This window comes from Melopsittacus undulatus, chromosome 9, assembly GCF_012275295.1.
Source record: "Melopsittacus undulatus isolate bMelUnd1 chromosome 9, bMelUnd1.mat.Z, whole genome shotgun sequence".
In the NCBI taxonomy this organism is placed as follows: Eukaryota; Metazoa; Chordata; class Aves; order Psittaciformes; family Psittaculidae; genus Melopsittacus; species Melopsittacus undulatus.
In genome coordinates this window covers 34,788,002-34,812,588 of record NC_047535.1, presented here as the reverse complement: position 1 = coordinate 34,812,588, position 24,587 = coordinate 34,788,002, and the positions used below count along the sequence as shown (strand labels likewise).

General features: G+C 52.5%; 2 protein-coding genes across 2 annotated transcripts; both read right to left on the bottom strand.

Annotated features, from left to right (window-relative positions):
• Window positions 1–9,223: 9,223 nt before the first annotated feature.
• Window positions 9,224–14,141, bottom strand: BHLHE40 (basic helix-loop-helix family member e40). The gene is made up of 5 exons (XM_034066367.1): window positions 13,885–14,141; window positions 13,712–13,781; window positions 13,487–13,594; window positions 12,795–12,918; window positions 9,224–11,789 (listed from the first exon to the last, which is right to left on the bottom strand). The coding sequence occupies exons 1-5, from the start codon at window positions 13,962–13,964 to the stop codon at window positions 10,930–10,932; spliced, it is 1,242 nt and encodes a 413-aa protein (XP_033922258.1). The 5' UTR covers window positions 13,965–14,141; the 3' UTR covers window positions 9,224–10,929.
• Window positions 14,142–17,316: 3,175 nt separating this feature from the next.
• LOC115946552 (uncharacterized) lies at window positions 17,317–20,600 on the bottom strand. Its single transcript, XM_034066341.1, has 3 exons — window positions 20,492–20,600; window positions 19,564–19,668; window positions 17,317–18,223 (listed from the first exon to the last, which is right to left on the bottom strand). The coding sequence occupies exons 2-3, from the start codon at window positions 19,635–19,637 to the stop codon at window positions 17,674–17,676; spliced, it is 624 nt and encodes a 207-aa protein (XP_033922232.1). The 5' UTR covers window positions 19,638–19,668; window positions 20,492–20,600; the 3' UTR covers window positions 17,317–17,673.
• Between the last annotated feature and the right edge of the window lie 3,987 nt (window positions 20,601–24,587).

Here is a 24,587-nt window from a genome sequence, read left to right as displayed (position 1 = left end):
AATGTAAACCCAAACAAATATGTGGTAGTGCTTCCCATTCCCACTTGACTGGCCTGGAGTGGGAGTCGAGTGAGTCAGGAATACCATAAAGGAAAGTGAAATAGATCCACCCTGAGCAGATGATAGGATCAGGGCAGATTAGTAGCCTTGGATCAGATTCAAGGGTCAGCATAAATCTTTAATCTTTGCAAAGTCCTAGAGACTCCCTCCCCTACACTGTGTCTCACATGCATACACACCAGGCATGACTAAACAGCTCTCTGCGGGGATGGCAGACACTTCAGAAACTCCCGGCTGGTTTTGGTTTGCAAAATAAAACAATAAAGCTGCTCTCTGTTCTGTAAACGTGAGAACTTCCCTATGCAGGCAGATCGCAACTGATGCAAGCCCTGCTCTGGCCATGCCGCCTGGGGACCGGCGTCACACCATGGCCACAACTGCTAGCAACAGGGGGCTCTTTGCCCCACAGGTCCCCTTCAGTTTGCTCTGATCTCAGTGTCAGACTGTAAAACACTCAGCTGCTTAATGCAGTTGGGTGAGAGCCGAGTACAGCCCCTGCACTGCAACTTATTAGGTCCCGATGACACAATCTGCCAGGACATCATTTCTTATTATTCCTCTATATTTGCTCCCCAGTGACGCAGTGCTCAGTGGATATAATCTGGATAGCTCCCAGGTTTTACATGGAGCTGGAAGTGGTTTGCTTGGGGTGGGGGAAACACCAGTCTGCCCTAGGAAAGGGCCATCCTGTGGGAGTGCACTGGGCTCCATGGGGAGTGGAGGGGCTGGAGGAGAGGCATGTGCCAGCTTTGCACCCAACTGACGCACTAAGGGAAAGGATAGAAAAAGAAAGAAAGGCAAGAGCAAAAAGCCGTGGCCTAGTTTTTGTTTCAGTGCAGCGGGCTCGGGCTCGAAGGATGTGGTTTGGCGGTCAGTGCGTAAAACAGCAAATGAAGAAAAAAAATTCCTTTGATTTAATCCAGATCGGGCCTGTGCATGCTCTTCCTGTGGCCAGCACAGGGAAATCACACGAGGGAAAACCCTGCCCACGCTGCCTGCAGCTGCGCACCAGGGGACGTGGCGCACATCCCACGGTGGCCTTGTCCTGCTCGGAGAGAACACTTCATCCCACTGAGCAAGGTCTCCCATCCTGGCACCTGAAGGACGTTGATCCCCACTGGGGCTCCAGGACATCCATCTCCTTGCCATGCAGCAGGCTCCATCACAAGCTGTCTTGATAGGTTTATAATAATTCAAGTCACTCTCTCCACCACTCTGTGCGCAAAGGGCCAGGCAAGCTCTGTATAAGTGAATATTTATATATTCCCATAAATGTTTTTAATGGGAAATTGCCTAATATGCCTTATTAAACAGAAAGCACGAGCAGCTGGCCGAGGGTGCCTGGCCGTGCTGCTGCTGATGGATGCATCGGTGCTGCTGCACCTCGCAGCTGTAATTGTTCCAAGAATCCTTTGACTCATCTTCCAGGCAGCTCAGGATCTGCACAGAGATCTCAGTCTTGCCACTCTCTTTAAAAACACCTTTGCCTTGCTCCTGGATTCAAAAAGCTTATGTTGCAAATGCCTCATGACCTCAAGTGCCCAGGTGTTTGCTGGAGCCTGGCTGCAGCTGGAAAACTCCTCTGCAGCTCATGCCTCATCCATGTGATGCAGCCAGAGCTTGTGCTCATCACACTCTTGACCTGGCTTTGCCAGAGCAGGTGCCTGGCTGGCTGTTGGCATTGCATTAGCACCAGAGTGCCCCTGGCACAGCCACTTGCTGTGGGCACCAAGGACAAGCCTCTGCCACCAGCCCTGGGGATGAGCATCTGCCACCACCAGCAGTCCCTCACCATGGGCAAGCTCCTACCAGGTTCTGGCCAGTCCCATACTTGTGCCATCCATTTTGGCTCTTTCCTTCTTTTCCAGGGCTGCAGAGACACAGTGAAAACTTGCCCTGCTTGGAAGCACAGGAAAGCTCTCCTTGGGACTGCGTGTCCCACTGAGGTGCTGGTGTACAGCATGGGCCTCACAGGTCCTTGGTCCCTGTCTGAGGAGCAGGGATGTCACCAGGTGCTGCAGTGCCAGGCTGCTGTGTTACTATGGGGATGAGCACTGCAGGACGACAGGAATAAACACAGAAAAATCCCTGGCAGCTTTGCTCCAAGGGTGGCAGGGGGCTACCATAACCTGTGCTTCCTCCCTGCTGGTGCCCAGCTCCATGGCCACCCACCCCTTGCAACACCCGGCTCATTCCTTATCTTTTCCCAATCTGCAAGGCTGACAGCTCAGAGCTTTACATGCACTTGTGGTTATGCTGGCCCGGAAATGCCTTGCGGCAGAGGCAGCGTGCCCACTGCCCTGCCCACTGTCCTTCCAGGACACCCCAGCTGTCCCAGGAACATCCCATGTGCAGGGTGAGGGGCTCATGCAAAGCACAGCATGGTAGGCAATGCATGCGCTCTGTGCTCTCACCAGCACAGGTTTTGCAGTGGGCACGTGTGCTTTGGATGCAAAGCACCCGATGGGTTTGCACACAGGAGCGGATTAGTCAGGCATCACATACTCACGCCTTATTCATTCAGCTACGTGAGCCGCCGGGCAGAGGTTGAGTTCTCCATGACCTTTGGATACTCATTTAAACCATGGGAAAGGGTGATGGGCAGCCAACGGGCAAGGAAAACAGGCACATGGCCTTCATGAGATGGCAGAGGATGCTGCTGTCAGAGCCTCCATCCTGGAGTGGTCCCCGAATTGAGGCGAGCATGGTACCTGTCACCCCTAAAGCCTTCCAGCACCCAGCGTGGGGTGACAGATGAACCAGCATCCTCTGGCCTTTTAGCCTTCCAAACCAAGTGTGTGGCTTGTGGAACACCTCAGTGCTGATGCCCACTTACCTGTCCCTCCTGAAGAAACCCCTGCTGTAGTCTGCAGACAAAAAGCCAGGCTCAGCCCCCAAGCTGAGTCGCAGCCTGTGACCTTCAGGGGCTCCTGCCCTCCTGGACAGGTCCCTGTCAGAGGCTCATCAGACACTGCCATCCAGCCAAACCGAGCAGGGATGCTCTGATAGGAACTGGCCCAAGGAGAGACCAAGACCAGCTGTGCTGCAGGGAGGGAGCCACCAAGCCCCGGCCAAGGCCGATGATGGCTCTACCAAGGGCATCATCTTAGAAAGCAGCTCTCTGGGGCCGGTGATTCAAGAGGAAAGCTCTGCAGCACTCATTCTGGGAAGTTTCCATTTGAATTGCTGCAAAGAGCAATTTTTCCATGATAAACAGATTGCTTCAGTCCCCCAGCAGCAATGGGGGGGTCACTGCCACCCCCTCCCTCCACAGCCCTTCCTGCACGGGGCCCTGACTCATCCTCCACCCAAAGGCTTGGCCACTGTGGCCAGGCACGCAGTGAGGGCAGGGATGGGGACAGGCAGGGCTGTGGTGGGATCCGTGCTGGCAGCTGCCGCAGTGCCCTGGGGAGCCCTCCCACACCGCAGGGGGAATTCAGGCCCAGAGCAGCCGGTACAGCTTTGAGGTCAAATGCCTGTTTGAAATCAAGAACCAGAGAAAACCCCTCCCCAACCGACTCCTGACCAGAGCCAGGGCCTCCTCCGAGGCTCCCGGAGCGTGCTTGGGCTTTCTCATTTGTGAACCGGCTCTGGTGTGCTGGCAGGGCCAAACGCTTAGACTGTGCAGGCAATGCTTACAGGAATCCCTGCCTGCCTTGTCCCCATACCAGGTATGCTTGTGCAAGGGGGTTGCCCAGCACCTCACATTTAACCTGCACCCCCATAGCAGCACTACAGCCTTGGCTGACCTTTGGGAGCGTTCTATCTTGGCACTGCTGCAGCTGCTCACACGGCTGTTGCAGGCGCAGCAGAGAAAACACCTCTCATCTGCTCCCTGGGGTAGACACTGAAACCAGGTCGGGTGCCTCATGTCCCAGCCAGCTCTGAGGCAAACATCTGAGCAGCAGAGTTCAGCGAGGGAGAGGAATCCCACTGCCTGTGCCTCTTTAATCCTATGGAATAATGCATACTATGAAGTGAAATCTGGACCCAGTCCAGCACTCACTGAAGGCAATGACAGACCTCCCACTGATTTCAATGGGAGCAAGAGCGAGCCGGGGTTTTTAATCAGTGTGGTACCAGCAACACTAATAGCTTGCCAAGCCCCAGCATTCCCCGTGCACCGTAATGCAGTTAGCTAGAATACAATACAATGTGGTTGCCTGTGCCCATAGGTCACATTTCATCTCAAATCACACCAATTTCACAACGACACGTGCTAATACCATGCGATAATCATCAGTGACTGCTTCCATTTGGGGTGAAATATTACCCCTGCTGCACACCAATCGATAGCTGAAGTAAAGCTCTGCCAGCAGGTTTCCAACCCCCTGCTGCAGCAGGAGGAGAGCTCTGGGAATGGCCCTGAACATGGGCATAACCTTATTAATGATTCGGCGTCAAGAATAGAAATAAGAGTTAAATCTTCCATAAGCTGCTCAGCTCCACATTCGTGTTGTACACATCCTCAGGCAAAAGTGCAAATACAAGCCCCGTGACAAGGATAAGTAACATTTCAGGCCTAATTGTTCGCATATTAATCAGTACTTTCAAAGCAGAATATATCGTTGCCTTTTTCCTAGCTGCTGCTAAAAGGAGGCACAGAGCGAGGCTACCAGGAGAGCCCCACAGAGGAGGTGGGAACACTGCAACACTTCCAGCAGCACCACATGCTGAAGGAAAGATAAAGCTGTATGGCAGAGAGAAAACTAATTACTCCTTCTTGTGTGACAGCTCCGGTGACCACAGTGCTGCCACCATTCTTTAGCCTGAGCTGATGTTCAGAAAACAATAAAGCAGAGTCCCATCCTGCATGATGGAATAAAAGCAGAGGTCAGGAGACCGGGTAAAATGGAGCTCTGGGGACAAGCCTGAGGCTGCAGACAGCTGACCCGGCTCTCTCCTGGTCTCACCTCACAGAGGAGGGTTCTCTGGCCACAGGGGAGGGACAGACACGCATGGGCATAGGGCAGCACTGAGCTGACTGAGGATCCTGCATCCCACAGCAGACACTCACCTGCCTTAACAGACTTGCCTTAACCCAGCCATGCTGCAGGACTGTCGGCATCCCAAGCCCCAGGCAGGATTGTGACTCCATGTGGATGTAACAAGTCAGGTACAGGGAGGCCAGGAGCATCCAATCTGGGACAGACCTCATCCAGGTCCCATTTTCCCAAGGGCAGCAGCACACACCACAGGAGATAGGGGATCTGCCTTGTTATTCTCAGGCATTCCCTGGTGCTGCCTCTTGCAAACTAGCCCCAAAGTCCTCTGTTTCCCCCCAGCTGTGTGGTGTTACCCAGCCTTCCCCTGTTTTTAACGAGGCACATGCGGTGAAAAGCCCTTCTCAGCCAGAGCTTTACTGTTTCTGAAGGCACTGGGCATAATGGCAATAACTGACTCCCCAGTGATGTGCCCAGAGCAAAAACACACCCAGGAGAAAGAGAAATGTACAAGAAATAAATTACTTCAAAGTGCCAAGTAGAAATATGACCTTCCATTTCTTAAAACCCCAGCATGGCAGTGCAGCGCCTTGGGAATGTGGGCATGAGAGTGCAGGCACTCCTTCCATCCTGCCCATCATTTTTAGAGGTGCAGAAATACTGCTGCCCCACCACCAAGCCCAGGGTGGTAACAGACTTATCCAATGTAGGGGACAATCAGCCCCTTTAGTGGGCTGGCTGGCACTGAGAGGTGTTTGGGTGTTTCTCGAGTGCCATGAAGCACCCGGCAAAGGGCAATGGGAAAAGTCTGGAGCATGGGGGAGCTGTGAGAGCTGCGTCTCCTGGCTCCAGCAGCATGCCACGAGTCAGGGCTACAAAATATGAATAGCCTGTGTCACATAAGTGAGGGTCAGCGTCACCAGCTCCGCAGGGTATGGTTACATGACCTGAGCACAGCACAGTGATTTCCCTCCAGCCCTGGAGAACAGGCTGGGCTCATCCTGCCTCTGCTCAGGCATTCCCGATCCTCTCCTTCCATCCGGAGCATCTCACCAAAAATGTCTAAAAGGGAAAAAAAGACTTGCTCAAGACCTGCTGCTTTTTCCACGATGAAGCAGCTAAAGCAGAAACAGCAATTATCTGGTTCAGTCTGGTGCTGCTGGCCTGGAACATGCCATGACAACGTGTTTCTTGTTTCAAAGCCTCTTTTGTACTAGGACACAGTTCAAGGGATCTTGCAATGCCTGCATTTGTAAACACGCGGCACTTGCAGCTACACGCTTTGCAGATGAAAGCCAGAGCAGAGCGCAAGGGCACTTCTCCCCGTCGTGGCCGTGTCACGGCCGGCGGGGGGAGCGCTCCCCCTCGGCTCCGTGTCTGCAGGCGGACGTGCTGATTCAGGGGCTCGGGAGCCCTGGGGCTGGTTAGCCATGCATGGTCCTCAGAAGTCACGGCACGTTCAGGAAAATGGAGCCCTGGAAAAGCAGGAAAAAAGAAAGGGGAAAGAAAAAAAAATCACAGCGAAAAAAAAAAATAAATGTGCGTCACTGCAGATTATTTTAGGCCCCGGTCCATGCATAATGCAAATAAGAAGCTCCCGGGGTACATGCCTGTAAAACCCATCCCGTCCCAGAGCACTGGGGTGTAGGAGCTTTCCAAACAGGTGGCGAAAAGCTAAAATTATGTGTCTGTGTGTCCTCGCCGGGGTTAGGAAGAGCCCTCGCTCTCAGGAAGGTTCTTATCCTGCCTCCATGGGGCTGCCATGAAACGGGACCGAGACAGTAAAAAAATCGAGAGCATTTCTTTCCTTTTGAGGCAATCCTGCACTCGGGTTATAACCAAACCACGCTCAGCATCCCCACGACACCCTCTGATCTGCTCCTAACCGGGCTGCCTCCTCAGACTCACTTTTCATGCACTCTCCTTTTTTTTCCTTTCTTTTTTTCCCCTAAAAATCATTGTATCCTCCTTGCCTCACTTCAAGGAGTCGCTCGGGAAGCCCTATTTATGGGTTGAAATGCTGCTGAAAGAGTTATTGCCATGTTATTCAGCTGTTGTGCCAAGCCTGCATGGGGATCGGGTTTCTGCTGAAAGGGTGCCAGGCACGTCTTTTTCCAGGAACCAGCAGCCGTATTTAGCCTCCGGCTGCACATGAAAGACTGCAGTCGGAAACGTGACATTGTGTCAACATTTGAGGCAGGTCAGAGCTGGGTGAGACCGTGAAAACAAGTCCGGGGAACTCAGCGCACCCCGCCGGCGCGGCGCGGCACGGGCTGCCACGGCCTGGCGCCCTGCCGGGGGTCTGCCCCGCCGGCACCTTCCTCACAGACCGCCCGCATTGCCCCTCGGGCCTGGCACCCGGATGGAGCACGGGGGCTCTGCCCCATTGGTGATGCTGCGGTGGGATGGGGCAGCCCCGCAGCCGGCAGAGGCAGGGCAGGGGCTGCCGGAGGAGCGGGAAGCACGGGGGTCTGCAGGCAGGGCATCCCCCGTGCCACGCTGCTGCCAGTGCATCCCCTGCGCTGTGCTGCCAGCCAGGGATAACCAAGGGCTGCTGGACCCTGCTCTGCCCCGCAGAGCTCATCTGTCCCACTGGAGCCAGGCCAGGGCGGCAGAGAAAATCCCCAGCCCGTAATTAGCCACCGCTTCCTGTATAAGCCTTATCTCTTCCACTCCCTTTTTACGATTTTCTTCTTCCTCTGTGACTAAGGATCTGGAGCTTCTGTGAGTCCTCCCACCAGACAACGAGGTGGGTCAGAAGATGGAGACCAAAGGGGAGCAAGAGCCGTGGAAATGAGCCAGAAATCCAGCCATTAACGAGGCTGGAAGCACTGCTGCGTTGAGCACCAAATGCTGTCCCCAAAATGGGGTTACTTACAGTCATCTTCAGTGAGATCAATATTTAGCCCTAATTAAAACAAACACAACATAAACGTCAGGAGTTATAGAGGCCCCAAACAAATTAATACAAGCAGCCTTGTATGTTTTTTCCTAACATTTGTTAAGCTAATGTTACTATAAGTTGATGCTGACTGTAGTCTAACAGCAGCCCCTGGGTGCCTGCATCTCCTCCAGTGGTGTCCCAGAGATGCTGCAGCCCAGGATGGAGCAGCACTGTCCCAGCCCAGCATTTAACCACACACCACAGTTTGTGCTTCATCTGCATTGTGAAAACCTGAAATATCCTGCAGAAGTGCCCATGTCCCATCCACACGTACACAGCACCGCCGGGAAACCGAGTCCTCCCACCCATCCCTCATGGGCCAGAGCCACACTGTGCCCATCCTTTGCCTCTGGGGAGCGGTCTGGGGTCATCATCACTTCGTGCAGGAGGAGGAAAACGTTCATCATTGCTGGAGAGTCTGGGCAGGAGCCTGTCAGTGGTCAGATGTGTACCCTATCCCCTGTGACTATTCTATAGGCACATATTCTATAGGCACCTACATCCCCTATGCAGCAGCATAAGAGGCACCAGGCATCTCACCACTGCCTGCAGCACCAGCAGAGCAGTCACGGGAGCAGATGGGAGCAGCGTGCTGGGGTGCGCAGGGGGTGGCATGGGTTCCTACCCGGCAGAGGCAGGATCCAGCTCAGCAGCAGCACTGTGGCCATCCCTCCCAGCCAAACAGGGCCACCACGGAAGCCACGGGGCGTTTCCCCAGCTGAGACAATGCAGGCAGAGCAGGGCACCCCTGATCCCTGCCAGCCAGGACAGCCATGCACCAGGATCCCCTGTGCCCCTCAGGGAGGGTGGGCACCATCCCTGTCCTGCAGCACAGAGGCTTTGCGAGGCTCCATTGCAGGTCTGAGGGACACTGGCAAAGCAAACCCACTGTTAATGAAAACCCATCCATCCTTCCTTCCTCCAGACAACGGGCAAAGCCTGTAAGGAAGATGCAGCTTCTACAGTGAGGGGCAGACTTCTCCCCACTCCCCAGAGACCTTGGGGTGGATGAGCCATAAAACCAGGCCCAGGGAGTGCAAAGTAGAATAAGGAGAAGGCAGAGAAGCCAGACAGGCTCTCCTGGCACCTCCCGCAGACTGGGAAGGCAAAAAATCCCTAAGGATGCCAAGGGAGTTAAATAAATAACCCTGGGGACACGGGTAATGGGACCCTGCAGGAGCTGTCAGGGGAGCGAGGAGATCACCATTGAGTGCTGGACCAGACCACACAGAATGACCCTGCACAAACACTGAGAAGCACAGGAGGCAAACCCTTATCTTCCACAGGAAAAGAATTATTTTATTAAGCATTTTTAAACAACTACTTAACATTTACTCAAGATAAAAATATGTACAATAGCCCACCTTGAAGGCAGCTCCAATATATAAACACTGTACCTCTCCCTGGAGAAAAACAAATTCTTCTCTTCAGAAAAAAGACAATCCAGAAACAAGAATACATTCATATTTATCACTTCTTTATGCTCAAGTAGTTATACAAATAATAGACATCTGAAACATTTTACCTTTTAATATATTTATATAATATATATATTTATAACAGGATTTTACAAATAAAGGCAACAACTGTATACCAAAAAAAACCAAAAAACCAATGACAAAATAAACGTCAGAACACAATCTGCAATCAAGCATAGTGCATCTCAACAGCTGGTGCAATGGGAGGGCGAAATGAAAATCCATACAACAGGGTTTCTGGACACAAGTTCTCCAAAAGAGAGTAAGAAAAGCCAAAAACCAAACCAAAAAACAACCCCAGCACTGCATTTTGCAGTGAAGCTCTTGTTTGAATTAAAAAAGAAGCCAAAATGGACATAATGTTCCTCTGCGGAGAAAGACCCTCGCAGTTTAACGGGACAAGTGTCAACACCCTCACCCTCTTTCTTTAATACAGTAACGTGGGCCAGGCTTTGCCAAGGAGACTAAAGAATTTAGATGCTCAAACCCCACCGGGATTAGACTCCTTTGAAAATCCCAGCCTTTTCATTGTCCAAAGGCACTGACAGGGGCACATTCAGCAGGCATCGCACTGCCGACCCTGGCTGAATTGCTCCCTCTTGCATGAAGCTCTCGACTCGCCCCGGTCGGGAAGCAGCTGCTCACAGGCTGGGCCCCTGCTGACAGGGCTCATTATACCATCCTGATTTCCAACACAGACCCGGTGGAACTCCACAGCAGCAGCGAGAGGCCTGGAGTCAGGTGCAACAAGCCAAGTGATCCTTGGGGTATTTTCTCCCCTATCCGGCCCAAACTAGCAGCTCCAGTTACAGGAAGGGGCGCGTGTTAATTTATTTATTAGATGTACGCCATGTAAAGCTTCCAAGCAGCATCTACCTTTTATTTCTTAAAAAAAATAATATATATATATATTTATATCAGCCAAAGGTGTGGAGAAAACCCGTCTTAAGTCTCCCTGACTGTGCATGACCAAGCAGTGTCCGCTGCTCCCGTGCTTTTGGTGACATTGCCACCACCGCTGCACCAACCGCGCCAGTCATTTGGGCACTGGTGACTGATGGGGCACTGAACCAGTTCAGCTCAAACTACCAGCAGTGGGGCTGCTGCCTTAAAAGCCTTTTCATGAGAAGTACCGTGTTTTTATATTCACAGACCCTAAACCCAAGTCTGCCTAATGGAATATTTCTTCACAGCTTTGCAATATAGTCACAGCTGACCAAGTCAACTGTTGTTTTGTAGATGTGGAGAGGGAAGAAGGTAAGGGGTAAAGCACAAACCCCTTCTTTTTCTGTATTACTCCTGGAAGTAGTTCTGAATCGCTAACCTGGGCGCATCCTTCATCCTCCTCCAAGCTACCTGCCAAGTCAGAGAAAAGGGGATTTAGCTTCCTACGTGCAGTGAACTTCATCCCCACACCTCAGTCCAGCCAATATAGAAAAGTGAAAGTCTCAAACTAAAACAAAACAAAACAAAAACCAACTTAAACAAAAACGTCACACTGCGCTTAGTCTTTGGTTTCCAAGTTCAAAGGAGGAATCTGCTTCAAAGCTTGAAGCAGAGCCGAGGAGTCGATAGGGGAATGGGCTGGTATGGGAGAAGGGAGTCTCTGGGGCATCAGCAGAGGTGGGGAGATTTTATCGGGGTTCATGAACCCCGTAAGTGCTGCGGCAGAGGCTGGGAGGCTGGGGTACAAGACAGGTACGGATGCTGGGTACCAGCACTTCTCCAGCATGGGCAGATAGGCTGTTGCCGATGGTGGGATCAAATAGAAAGGCAGGCACAAGGGAGGCTGGTGAGCGTGAGGCCCCAGGAAGCTGCTGGAAGAGCCCATCATGTCGCTGCCAAAAGGGCTCTCATCCTCTGGTGACTCCAGCCTGCTCCTTTTGGCTGGCGGGTCCTCAGTCTCTTGCTTAATAGAGCTTATTCTCTCCTGCACAGCGTACTTGAGTTCGGTATCCTTCCTGAAATACTGCTGGTCGGATTTGGAGTCACTTTTCTCCAGCTCTCCCCCGTACCCACTGTCCGTGTCCGTGTCGCTGCCGCTCTGCTCCCCGCTGGAGTGGGCAAATGTCCTCTGGATCACAGGCACGCAGTTCTTCCCGTGTCCCTCCGCCACCGTGGCCAAGGAGACGGGCTTCTCTTTCAAGTCCACCATCTTAGGAGGGATGTCTCCGGACTTGCGGCCGGCTCCGCCCTGCAGCACCTCGGAGGCCATTCGGTGCAGATGGCTGACCAGCTGGGACGACTTCAGGTCCTTGCCGTTCTCGTGCTTTGCCAGGTATTGCAGCATTTCCTTGGCACACATCTGGAAACCGGATCGAAACATTTCCTGGCTGGAATCGAGGTTTCTTGATGACAGGTCACCTGAGGAAACATTAACAGAAAGAAATTAAAAATTAACAACGTGCTAAATAGCCCCATTACCATCTTCAAGGTGGGCTGGAGGCAGGATTGAACTTCAGCTACAGCACAGCTAGAGAGGAGAACCTGACGGTCAGCCTGAACTCTGCATGCATTCCCCTGATTCCCTCTGTATTTTTATCTGAGCATCCATCTGTCCACTTTTCCATAGTAACTTTAAGCTTAGTTTTTAGCTCTGCATTTACCATCTATGCCACCATCAACAGGTGCTGGGGCACAGAGCACAGGAGTGAGTCAAGCGGGTGTCTCCTCTGGGAAACACCCTGGGGAAGGCAGAGCGCACCTCACCCTTCACCTCCAGGCACAGAGCTCCTGGGGCACATCTACCCACCGGCAGCTCCCTAACCTGGGGTGATTTTGCTTCAGCTGAAAGCTCTATTGCACTCCCTGTGGCTGCCGGAGCAGTGGAAGGCCCTTCAGAAAAAACTACATTTTACTTTATCAGATTCACGTGAGTGCCACATGTGAAAACAGGAGGAGGAAGTGCATCTAAAGCATGATAAGCTGATGCACTGGGTCCCCTCTTTGCCTGCCAAACACAGACTAGCTCATTTATAAAGACAGACACCTAAGACAGGTGCGCATAAGAAGCAATTTGTGTGTACGTTCAGAAAACAAACCCGGGTTTGATCCTCAGACAGAAAGATCTGAATGGCTTTGGAGAGAACCTCACAGCAAACCTGGGCCTTAAATGAAACTACTTAAAATCCAATTTATTTTCGAAACAACTCCACAGGGCACTCACTCTGCACTGACCCTATTGAGAAATTGCACCTTTTTTTTGCCAAAGCCCATAAGCAAAGGAAGAGAAAATGATGGTGATTAAAGGCAAGAACTCCTGCCTCCTCCCTGCTGAGGAACGAAGTGTCACAACTGCATTTCAAAGACTCCGGGAGAAAGTGCATCAAGCACACACAGGTTCTCACACGATACAATTTGAATACTCACCCGCTTGTAAACCATTCTGCAAAGCAATGATTTTCTGCTGCTGCTGCTCGATGAGATTGGTTAGTGCTTTTACGTGCTTCAAGGTGAGCTCGAGAACCACAGCCTTCTCCAAGTGACCTAGAGTCTGAAAGTAAAGGGACACAGGTTGGTGAGTGCTGTGGGGCTGGCCACACACACAGCAGCCTGACGGGGCTGCCCGTGCTTCCCGAGTGACAGAGGGAAGACCGAAGCAGGTTGGTCTTTTTGAGCTTAAGGGCAGTGCTTTGATCCTGAATGGTACAGGATTATGGAGGATGATATTCCATGAAAATAAGTCAAAAAGCTGCCTCTGGAAAAGGCTGTCACGGAATCCTACGGGTGTTTTCTGACCGGCAACACAGCTCAAAGGGACGTCTTACATTTATCCGTCCTGCTGCCCTGCTGGCATCATGATCTCAGTGCAGAGACCCGGCCGGGGAGCCCAGCCCCGCAGGAACCTGCCACCACAGGAACCCACTTGAGGGCTCCACTCCCGGGAAAGTTTGGGATGGGCTCACATCCCTGCACGGGCGAGCGGCACCGCGGGGCACCCGACACAACAGACAACGAAAAAGAGGACAAGAGAACAAGTTAACCCCAAACGCCGGGCAAAGACCCAGCCGCGGAAGAGCCGCTGTGCCGAGCGCCCTGTCCCCGTCCCTGCTCCTGCGTACCGTCAGCTTGAGGTGCTCCGGCAGCAGGTCCTTCAGCTGGGCGATGCACTCGTTAATCCGGTCGCGCCTCTTCTTCTCTATCAGCCGGTGCGGCAGCTTGTAGGTCTCCTGCAAAGCCGGCGGCATCGGGTCAGCGCGCCCATCGCTCCCGCCTCGACGGGGTCCCCCCGTTGTCCGCCCCCCCGAGCCCTCCCGGGGCGAGCCGCCGCGCAGCCCCCAAGATACCTTGTTGTCCTCGCTCCTCTTTAACCCCCTCCTGGGCTTGTAAACTTGGTACATGTGCGCGAAGTCCAGCCTGCACGGGCGAAACGAAAGCACCGATATTAGCCCCGTTCCCCGGGGGGCCGCGGCGGGGCCGCCGCTCCTCCTTCCCCCCGCTATGTCCCTCCGCCGCTTACCCCGGCATGTCGCCGCTGTCCAGGGCGGGCAGCTTGCCCAGGCAGCCCGGCGGGGGCTGCGCGCTGGGGATCCGCTCCATAGCGGTGGTGCAGGGTGCGCGGAGCGCGGTGCGCGGAGCGGGGCGGGCGGGCGGTGCTCAGGCCGGGCTGCTCATGCCGCGTCCGCGCCGCGCGGGCTGAGGAGCGGCGGGTGGCGGCGGCCCGGGTTAAATGCGGGCGAGTGGGTGGACGGGAGCGACGTGCGCTACCCTGTGACTGCCGGCACGTCTGGCGGCCGCCGGGGCGGGCCCGCCGCCCCCCGTCACATGAGCCTCACGTGTCGGCAGCGCCGCCACCGCCGCGCAACGTGCCGGGGGGGGCGGGACAGCACCGGGACCGGGGGGGGGGGGGGGCGGAGCGGCGGGGTCCCGGAGGCAGCGCATCCCCTCCCTGCGTGCATCCCCCTCTGCCAGCATCCCGCAGGGATCCCCGCCCCGCCGAGCCCCGTGGGCCCGCTGCCCTTCCGGGTAGGGGGGGGCAGAGGGAAACCGGCCTTGAATCGGAGCCGAGGGCGCGCCGCGGAGCCGGGTGCTCCCGCTGGCGCAGCGGTGGGGTCACGGTCGCTGGGGTTTAGCGAGCTCCCTGTTAAACACCCCCCCCCAAACCCTGAACACAGACCCGAGTTACATCTGCAGTCCCAGAACTTTGGAAACATGGGGGGAAATAACCGGGAGTCGCTCAAGAAATGGTTCTAGGCAAGCGGCAGCATCGCACGGAGAAGTTGAGGACTTCCCATGCTTTTGCGAAGCATCTGTGATTCCTGCGTGCCGGCTGCTGCGAGACGTGGAGCGCTGTGGTGGTTACAACAGCGTGTGTCTGCCAAAGCAACCCCCTCCCTGCAAGGGCTGTGGTCATTTTCCCCACGGAAGGAACGCTGAACAAGTAGAGGCAAGCTCACCAGATAAATGGTGCGTTTACCAAGATAAGGTAATAGCAGAGCTCCAGCACAGAGCCTCTGCTATCGCCTGCAGAGCCATGGCTGCTCCAAGCCCGGAGGAATCTGAGGTCAGGAGATACTATGTGAGAGCACAGGCAGATTTTACACGGGTGATGGAGACAGGCATTTTAAGCTTCGATGCCATCTAAAGGTGCATGTCGGTACCAGGAGGAATCCTCGGGAAAGTCATTGCCTCACAGAAACCCACTAGCCACAAATGTAAGGTTTCTAAACCCCCAAAACCCCCAAAAGCAAGATCCCAACTGCCTCTCCAGCATAACCAACATAACAGTGACACGGAGCTCCCACAAAGCCAGTGCTTTGACTGTCCCACTGGATGCGGTCTCCTCAGTATTTGTGTCTTAGCCTGCAAACCTGGCGATTACGGCCATGATCTGCTCATGGGCCCTGAGGCTCTGCTGCAGGGCCAGCTTGCCGCAAGGAGAGGGCTCACAGACTGACATGGAGCACTGAGTACAAATGATCACAGTGCTGGGCTGTGGACTTCCCAAAGCAGAGATTGTCGTTCATACAGGTGCTGGACAAACCCATCAATAACTATCAGGGAAAATGGAAGTGATGTGTTTGTCCCTTTCCTTCAGTTCGGTAACCAGTGCTAGGGGCAGGGACTGAATTGGATGGTTCCTTCTCTCTCTGCCCTGAAGGCCTGAGCTGTTACTTTCCAAACAAAGGGTGAAAAAAACCCATACAATTTTCAACCTGTCGCATCGCTGACCCTCTGTCCAAGGCACCAGAAATAATTAGAGCTTGCTGCAGCTGACTGCTGATGAAAAATGAGGTGCGGGGCCAACCTGCTCTGCATTTTAAGTTCAGACTTCAAGTGTACGTGGACAGCTTCATGCCCATGGATTGCCTGACTCCTGCATGCTCTTTCAGATATTCGGTGCATTCCTGCAGTGGGTGGTGAGCTACAGATCAGGGTCAGAGGTAATCCCCAATTATTTAGCCCTTTTACTGTTCCCATGCTTGCCAAACAATTCTCCGTATCAGGATTTGCTCATGACCTTAAGGGACGTTGCCAAGGGTTTAGGAGTCCCCCTAAAAAGAGGATCCAAATGAAGTTATTACATTCTTGCGTATCAAGTTAGATTGCTGGAGAGTTGAATTACATTTTCCTGGGGATCAGTTTTCATAAGCTGGGGCTGATGCAATCATCAATTTGCCTTCTGGACTGTGTTTGCTGAATTATTTCTATGTGGAGGGTTCCCTTACAATGCATGATTAGGGCAACAGCAAAACGTTTTAAAAGGCTTTATTTTCTAAAGCCATTCATGGAGCAGCACATCTCCTGAGAGCTTCTTTCACAAGGGCTGAGAGTCACAGGACAGCAGCAGCTCATGTCCAAGTGGGATTTGCAGTTATTTACAGGCACAGTCAGGGGTGAGGGTTTGGGGCTGGGTCCTTTGAAGGTGTGCTGAAGGTGGCTGGAGGCTCGAGCCCCAGGACCTGCCCCTTCCCTGGGACTGTCCCCTTCTGACCACAGCAATCTGAGGGGGAAACACTCCGAAAATCCCTGGCACCTACATCTGATCGAAGCCTATGTGGGCAGCGCCGGGAGTTAACAGATGGGCTGCGGATTCAAGCTTACGATAAGGTTGCTGAGGGTGGTTTTGTTTTAAAATGTCTCTTACTTAATATATCCATGAAGGCCAGGCATGTGCCTGTGGCCTGTAATCAAATCGCTGACTCTCCCTCTCTCTCATTTCCAGCAATCCTGTGTCAGGTTACTGGCACCGGAGGTGAAAGAACAGCCATGTCTTGGCCCAGCAGCCAGGGCTGGATGCTGAGGCTGGGCTGTGCGGGAGGTGCTGCACAGATGCGGTCAGCCCTCAGTATCTGACAGACGGCCTTGAGGCCTTGGCAATTAATACCCATTACTCTTTGCAGAAGGAAAAGTTTCTGCTGGAGCCAAACTGTCTCTAGGAGAGCAGGGTGTGCAGCAAACGTGGTGGCTCTTCTGAGATGGGCAGACCTCCAGACGTGGCACCAGCCTCTGGGGTGGATGTGAAAGCACTCGGTGGGCAGTATGGTGCTGTCAGCTACATGGGATGGCACACATCAAACACCCACCACCTTCCTGCAGCCCTAAGTCTGTGGTGCTGCAGCAGCTTGGGCGGTGCAGGATGTATAAAGCCAGGAGAGCCCAAGGTGAGCAGCTTGTGTTTCACTTCCCAACCACAGTGCGAAGGCATGCGAAAGAGAGCCTGCACCCACCAGCTGAAGGAGGGTCCCAAAAGGGGCAACAAAACAGTGTAGGAGGAGCAGTCTGACACCCACCAGGGCTCCGCCTCCTCCTCTTGGGAGCCTGCAGGTAGTTGCAGAAGCTCAAATTGTGAAGAAGCTGAAAACTGGTGGTTTCAGTTGCATGTGTGACTCACTATCTCAATAGCACAGCTGGCCACGCTCGCTGCCACGATGAAAGGAGTCGTCCACAAGCTAGATTAAGCCGAGATTTAATATTGCAAGTATGTGCACCCATCACTGCTTAATTACATTGGTTTAGGCTGCCATGGATGCTGCTTGGATAAAACACTGGGAAAACCTATCGAGAGCTGTTGTCTCTGTGGAGTCCTGGGCAAGCGAAGGGCCCTCCCTCCGGCACTGCCCTGGATCGCTGCCGGGCACGTGAGAACTGCGGGTATGATGCTGGCACCGCTCAGTGAAACTTGCCTGAGGACTATTCAAATGAAAGCCATTCCCCTCTTTGAGCAGAGATGTTTGCCAGCACCCAGCGCAGCAGTGGGAGGAATATGTAGGTGGAAACTGTTTGGAAGTGGCAGCATTTGTGGACATTAATAAGAGACTTTAGCCCACTTTGATACTCTGTTTAATAAAACATGCCGGCTTCCCGGTGACATCCTGCCCTGCCTCGCGCCGCCAGCCAAGCCCAGGCAGCCAAGGAGCTCACGCTGTTTAACCAGTTCCCCGCCAGCTGGTTGCACCATCTCGTGAGAAAGGACTCCAGGCGTGCACACCCGTGCACACCCCTGCGGGCTGCAGCCTCTCCCGCACCGCTGGCTGACCCTGCCGGCAGCAGCACAGCCCTCGTCTGCACATGGCGTAAGGAATCCCCAAGGTGATGTCTCCCTGCTCTCTCTGCAGAGCTCAGGTGGTGATGGCGAGGGGTTACCCACTGCCTGAGAGAGGCATGGAGGCAGCTGAGGGCAGGACCGCGGGGCTGCCAGCCCATCCTGCTCAGAGCTGCTTCTCCTGTGAGTGACAGAGTTGTCTGGTGGATGCTTTGCACAATGGTATCTGATCACATTCCTCCTTCTGCCTAACATCAAACAGTGAGTCAGCGATGAAGCCTCATCAGATGTCTCTCTGCTTCGGCTTTCATATCTGAAAAGCAGAAAGGACGGTGTTCTGCAAGTATGTAAAGCAAAGAAAGTAGGGTGCCTTTAGGCCTATGACTTAGAAAATACCACAGCTTTTAACATCAGTGTTGCTTAGTTTTTGCTGGCATCCACGTCCCCCAGCAGGAGTCAGCACCACTGGGGCGTTCAGTCTAGGGCGATTTTGTTCCTTCTGGGAGATGCAGGTAACAACAGCTACAGGGCCAAACTGCATTACATCTGAGTAAATAGTAACATAAAAAGTATCCTGGACTTGCTAACTGGATTAAAAAAAATACACACCCCTACAAACAAGAAGGAAATGAAGCCAGAACAGGCAAAAGAAGAGACCTGGAGTATGTTCCTCCTACAGTTCATCTCAGGACATGGACGAGTTAAACCTTGTCCTCTGAACCTCGAGCCTCTTGGACAAGGTCTGTGTGATCTGCATGCTCATGGCGTATAAGGCGCCCGTTGGTCAGGTCAGGGGGACTCAGTTCAAACTGTAAATATCATTAAGCAGCAGAGCAAAGGCTGTTTGTCAGGGCTGGTGGCAGAGCTGAAGAGCTCAGCAGCTCAGCTTCGGAAGCTGGCTGGGACAAAACAGGGCAGGCAGCTCAGTCAGTGCCATGGGAGGAAGCACACAGAGGAACCCAGCTGAACTTCTGCCTGAGTGCTCTCAGCTCCCCTGGCTGGAGATGAGGGGGAACAAGCCCATATACTGTGTGTGAAGATGTTTAGCCCAGCCTGGTCCCTGTAGGCTTGTGTGATCGTTCGGGATCAAGATCCTGCTTGCGAGGGAGCAGGATGTCCATCCCCATATGGCTGGCTGAGAGCTTCAGTTGTCCTGATTGACCAGGGGCTGCGTAAGATGTGCCAATGCCGACTATACTGGAAGAGGAAAAGGGATTATTTGCACTCTAACTTGTTAGGATTAACAAACATTTGGCCTCTTTGAATAAATGGGATGCAAAGGAAATGCAGGCGGTGGGGGAAATGCAGGTGCACAGGCTCCTTCCTAACAGGCCAGACAAACCATAGACATGAGATTGTTTCCTAGTCACGCAGACTTAAAAAACCCTTGGATATGAATATCATTAAGCTCTGGGATAGTCTGGAGCAGTCGTGGGAGAATGTAACCAGTCATTTTCTAAATAAGAAGCCAAACCTCTGCATCCAGATTCACCTCCTCCCAAACTCCCAGTCTGATCCCATGTGCATTACAAGCCAGATGTGGCTTGGGCATTACTCCTGCTGCAAATTCAGCTGAATTAAGCACAAGCAGGATTTAAATGGAATAGGAAATATTCATGGTGGATTTGTGCCTAATCAAGATTACATACATACTGTGCAGTTTGCTGACTGCGTTTCTCCGTCACAAAGTGGGACCACTCTGCACCGCCCAGCAGCCCTGATGCCATGCTGCAGTCAGGCTCCTCATCCAAACAGCACCTGGAGGGGAACATGCCCATATTTACATAGAAAATAAAGCCCACCAGGACAGAGAAGGCAGCAAAGTGTACCCAGGGCATCCCTATGAGAAGTACTAGTTGACAGGAATGTCTCTCATAGTGCCCTTCCCTCTGTATCAGAATTGATCTGGCTGAGAAGTCCTGGAGCAAACCACAACTGAGGCTGTTGCTGTCTTCCACAAATACTTTCTCTAATGAGGTTTTAAAATAGTTTTGCCCCTCCTACACTGGCAGCCAGAGCACTTTCATCTCCAGGTGAATGGGAACCAAGGTGGGACTCTGCTCTCTGCTGGGAGGGATCATTTCCATACTGCAGCCGAGGCGGCGAGGCTGGCAGGCAATACCTGCACAGCAGCAGGGAAGTGCTTGTTCTCATCTCGGAGATGCCTGCTGATCGTGGCGCAAGTATTAACTGCATGCATCGGTGTTTGAAATGCAAAGTGCACCCCGGCAGTGCGGGTTCTCAGAGGAGGTGTGTTCCAGCTACACCTTCACACCGATGAGAACTGCTTGTCAGCCAGCAGGTAGCCACTATAGAAATGAGGTTCATTAACAGGACTCAATTTGTTGCAACCTGTACCTACAGTGCTCTGAGTAACCACACACCTTTCATTCTTAGGTGGCAAAGCTCACGTCTATCCTGGAGGGCTTTTGGTGGGTGTGGAAGTACTTTCCACATAAATGCATCTCGCCCCCTTCTCCTCCCCTGCACTGGCTGCCGGCGGAGCAGCACTGACGTGCAGCCTTGGAGGCGAGCACTCGCCCACCCTCTTGCACACAGCTGAGAGGACTCCGAGACTTGCCTTGTGCCTCCGCGGTTCGTCTCCCACAGGGAAGCCAGAGTTGGCTTCACGCAACTGCTCTGCGGGGTGGAGTATGGGATGTGAGAGGTCAGATGGTGCTCCAGCACTTTTTTCTAAGGGAAAAAAGGATAATGTCATAACAAAACATTTGCATGGGCTGTATCCCAGTGGTCTTGGGAAATATAAATGGCCACACAAGCTCATTGCAACTGTCCCTTCTCCTTTTATAAACTGCACGTCCGCCTAATGAAAATAAAGGCCCAGCCCTGAAGAGCTGCGAACATCTGCAGCTGCTGCCCAGATGTGGTTGCCCAGAACCTCTGCAAAGGTTTCAGGGGAAAACCCCTGTCTGCCTCACACATCACACCAAAAGAGGACAGAGGTTTCGTTTTATAAACCTCGACCAAGGAGACATTAAATGCCTTTGATCTCCAGATATAAAAATGATCTTTTGATTTAAGATTATGAAAATGAATAACCATCTGCTAAGAAACAGCTACGGACCCACGTTTTATTGAGGCCATATGGTGTCCAGAGTTTCTACGTATGAATTCAATTAGCTGCTTGTGTCTGCGTCAGTAATTCTGTATCCACCCAGTCATGTTTTTGGAACAAATATTATAATATTCCCATGGATCCTCCAGACAGTGGGAGGTGTTTCCTTCACTGTGAAGGTTTTGGGAAGTGATGACTTTGTCTCATTTTCATCTTACCCTACTCTGCATTTCTAGTCCCTCACTTGGAGCTTTCCCTGGGATGTCTGAGCCAAGCTGCGGTGCTGAGTAAAGACATCCCTGATTCCAGCTTGGCCGTCAGGGCTTGCATTTCAGCTTTCCTTATCGGAGAACCTCTCCTATCCACCTCTCCTACACTGGGACTGAGTTCGCAGTATTACTGAGGATATAGCCCATTTCTAACCTAAGCCAGACCTATTCCAGTGTCCTTCCCACGGTGCTTACCACGGGTTTACTCAGGGCTCAGCTCAGCTGACATCTCTTGCCACAACCTTGCAATCCAGCAGGGTGGCAGGATGTAAAGACACATACCTTTTCATAGAGGTGGAATTACCAGTTGCCTGACCAGCCTCCAGCCCCGGCAGATGGGCAGCTTTCCTGCCCAGGAAGCCAGGATATGCAGAACCCAATCAGCTACTGTGATCTTTCAGATCTAGTAATCTGGAAGTGCCTTTCTGTTTCTTTTTTCCTAAGGTGTGGCTCAGCACCACACATTACACTCAGCAAGCTGTGTGTTTGCACTGATTTGCCTCTTTCCATTGTTGGAAGTGGGAAACATCCTGAGGAGCAGCCTGGGCATAAGCCCTGAGAGCACAGGTTGTAATCAGGAGCTGGGAGGGCCTCACTTGCAGGCTGCACCTTCCTCTGCATCCTGATAGCTCATCTGCACAAGAGACAGCCTTGAAAAATGCTCCTGAGCAGAACGTATCCATAGGAAAGGGATGGTATTTGTTGTTTTCTGTTGACTTTTTCGCGGGAGGGACTGGGTTGTCAAGCTAAATTGCTATTTATAGACTTATTTCTCAAAAGGTTTTCCTTTTTCCCTCCTCTTTCTGTGCAGCATAGACATTGCAGGGTTTAGCTTAGGCTAAGAGAGAAATCAGCAGTTGTAGAGCACTGCATTATGCCAGAACACTTTCAGAACAGAGACTGTCACACACACCCCTATGCAGACCAGGGCCACCTCCTCCCACAGGGACACACTGCAGAGACCCCTCTGCACCATCAGCTCCTGGGTCCAGCTGGGAGCTGCTGCCCTGCATCCCGGATGCCGGGAGCATCGCCAGCAGTCCCTTCTCTGTATGAAACCACTTCCCCCCAGGGCTGACAGGGCTCCTTTACAACTGCCACAGGCTCCGTGTCACTGCTGCACCAGACCTTGCCTGGAGCACTGTGTGGCCAGGGACCCGCAGGGCTCCTGTTCCAGCTGCTCCTCATGGCTCAAACACCCATTCTGGGTGTCCAACCATCCCCAGGCTGGGCACAGAGTCTGGAAACAGGGTTTGCTGCTCCAGCATGTACCTGGCCTTTATTTATGCTTTCTTTTTTCCTACAAGCATCTTTAAAATCTTAATACCATACAGTTTGTGTCTGCTACAGCTGATGGAAGGGGCTGGCCAACTGAAACATCATTTACATGTGCAAAACATGGTCTTACTACTGATCTGAAGACTGGGCCAGGAGCCCCTTGGACTGTCTTCCTCCCTCTGCTGCACTGAGAACATCTGAACCAGGATGACACATTAAAATCTGTGTCCCGCGTTGCTCTGCTGTCCAGCACAGCACTGTCCTGCAGCAACCACCCTTGAGCAGCCCACAGCAATGCCTTGTTTCAGGGGTTTCTCACCAATGATCTATGTTTGATTCCATTCCAAGAATGGCTTTACATTACTGGTAATGCCAGAAGGTGCATCTCCTCCCTGCCTTTCCTGGGGAGCAGCCATGGAATGAATGGTCCATCAGGGCATGCTGTGGCTGCTGTGCCTGGGAAGCCCGGAGGGACACCTTTCCAGGCTGGCGCTGCTCGTCATCCTGCATGGCTATGATTAGAGACCTATTACCAAATTAGAGGATTATGAGCATAATAATGCACAGCAAAACTACCAATTTCCAAAGATTTCTCTTTTAAAAAATAAAATAAAAGCCCTTTGCCAGATGGGTTTCACAAAGAGAAGCTCTGAGGAAGCAGCTGTGAGGAGAGAGCAGCAGAGCAGAGGGATGAGAAAATGGAGCAGGTTCTCATTAGGGTGGAACACATGTAATAATTATTTGAGGAAGCACATGGGGATGGCAGGGCTCATTTCATTCTGGATCCCACAGCGACTGTGAGCTTGCTTACGTGTGCAGATGCTACAGGCCTGGAATATGATTTTGCAGCTCTAACTCAAAACAACCCTTGCCCCTTGCTTCCCAGGAACACTTGGGAACCTGTATCTGATCCAAAATGGCACTCGGGGATTTTTCTTCCCCTTGGTGCTGAACTGCTTGATAAAGCAGTTACTGCTCAAACCCAGGATTTGGGGCAGCTGGTTCAAATCTGACACCCATCAACATGGATTAGTAAACTTTACGCTGCAGTCATCAGTCTGGCTTCTTCAGCCTCCATTGACAAAACTCACATACGCATCCCCACAGTGCTATTACCTGATGTTCTGGTTTGCCATCCTCACAGTTTGTTTTATTCAGGGGACCCACCAAAGACCCTCTGATCTGCTGGCAGGTCCCATGGGACTCTCTTACCCAGCCCAGACAGGCAGCAGCTTTTGGGTGCCCAAACTTCTATGCAGAATCTTCTACAAATGCTAAACCCGCCCACCCCTATCCAATGCCATCACACGTTTCTAACATCACCCATTTCAAAACGTTTGAAGGAAGACTAAGAGGTGGCTAGCTGAAGCCAAAATTGTGACTAATATTTTTTTGGGGAAAGTACTTTATGTCAAAACAAGTGAATAGTGAAGCGGAGACATGTGGTACGGAGATGTGCGGAGGTAGGGAGGGGCTTTTTTGTGCCAAATTTCCCTTTTCCCTAAAGGGAGAACCCAAGTTGCCTTATTTCTTAATGTAGAATGAGACAGAGAAGGAAAACTTCCTTCTTTACGTCTTTTAGATCCTCACATTTCTAGAAAGCCACTGAATCACACCCTATGATACACTGTCATGGAAAGGGGCCCCCTTGGCTTTTACTCGCGGTCACAGCCCACCACTTGGGTTTCATAGCTGTTGAAGCCAGAAGAGCCCCTTAGGTTCATCCCACCCGACCCCTGCATAGTACAAGCTGTAACTGCAATTGCACTACAGCAGTCTCTCTTCCTCATTGCTCCTTCCCACAGCAAGAGGCTCCAGGTTTCAGGGCCTCCCCAGCCAGAGGCAGCACACAGAAACCTGTAAGAAAAAGCAGGGTTGGCCAGGCCCAGGGGCAGCTGATGAATCAGGTTCATTCTTCATAAGCTACAAAGACAACGAGCTGGAGTCAGGTATGTTATACGGAAACGTTTGGGTTCTGTGAGTTTGTAAGGGAAATAAAACCAATTATTTTTAGTCACTTAGAGCAGGCAAGGGACTCAGCCCTCATAACTACT

Excerpts from the sequence above, each read along its gene's own strand:
- BHLHE40 (XM_034066367.1), bottom strand. The coding sequence starts at position 13,964 with ATGGAGCGGATCCCCAGCGCGCAGCCCCCGCCGGGCTGCCTGGGCAAG. Across the intron at positions 13,782-13,884 it reads GACAGCGGCGACATGCCGGG|GCTGGACTTCGCGCACATGT; the intron begins GTAAGCGGCGGA and ends TCGCCCGTGCAG. Across the intron at positions 11,790-12,794 it reads GCAGAATGGTTTACAAGCGG|GTGACCTGTCATCAAGAAAC; the intron begins GTGAGTATTCAA and ends ATGTTTCCTCAG.
- LOC115946552 (XM_034066341.1), bottom strand. The coding sequence starts at position 19,637 with ATGGCATCAGGGCTGCTGGGCGGTGCAGAGTGGTCCCACTTTGTGACG. Across the intron at positions 18,224-19,563 it reads CGCAGTCAGCAAACTGCACA|ATATGAAAGCCGAAGCAGAG; the intron begins GTATGTATGTAA and ends TCTGCTTTTCAG.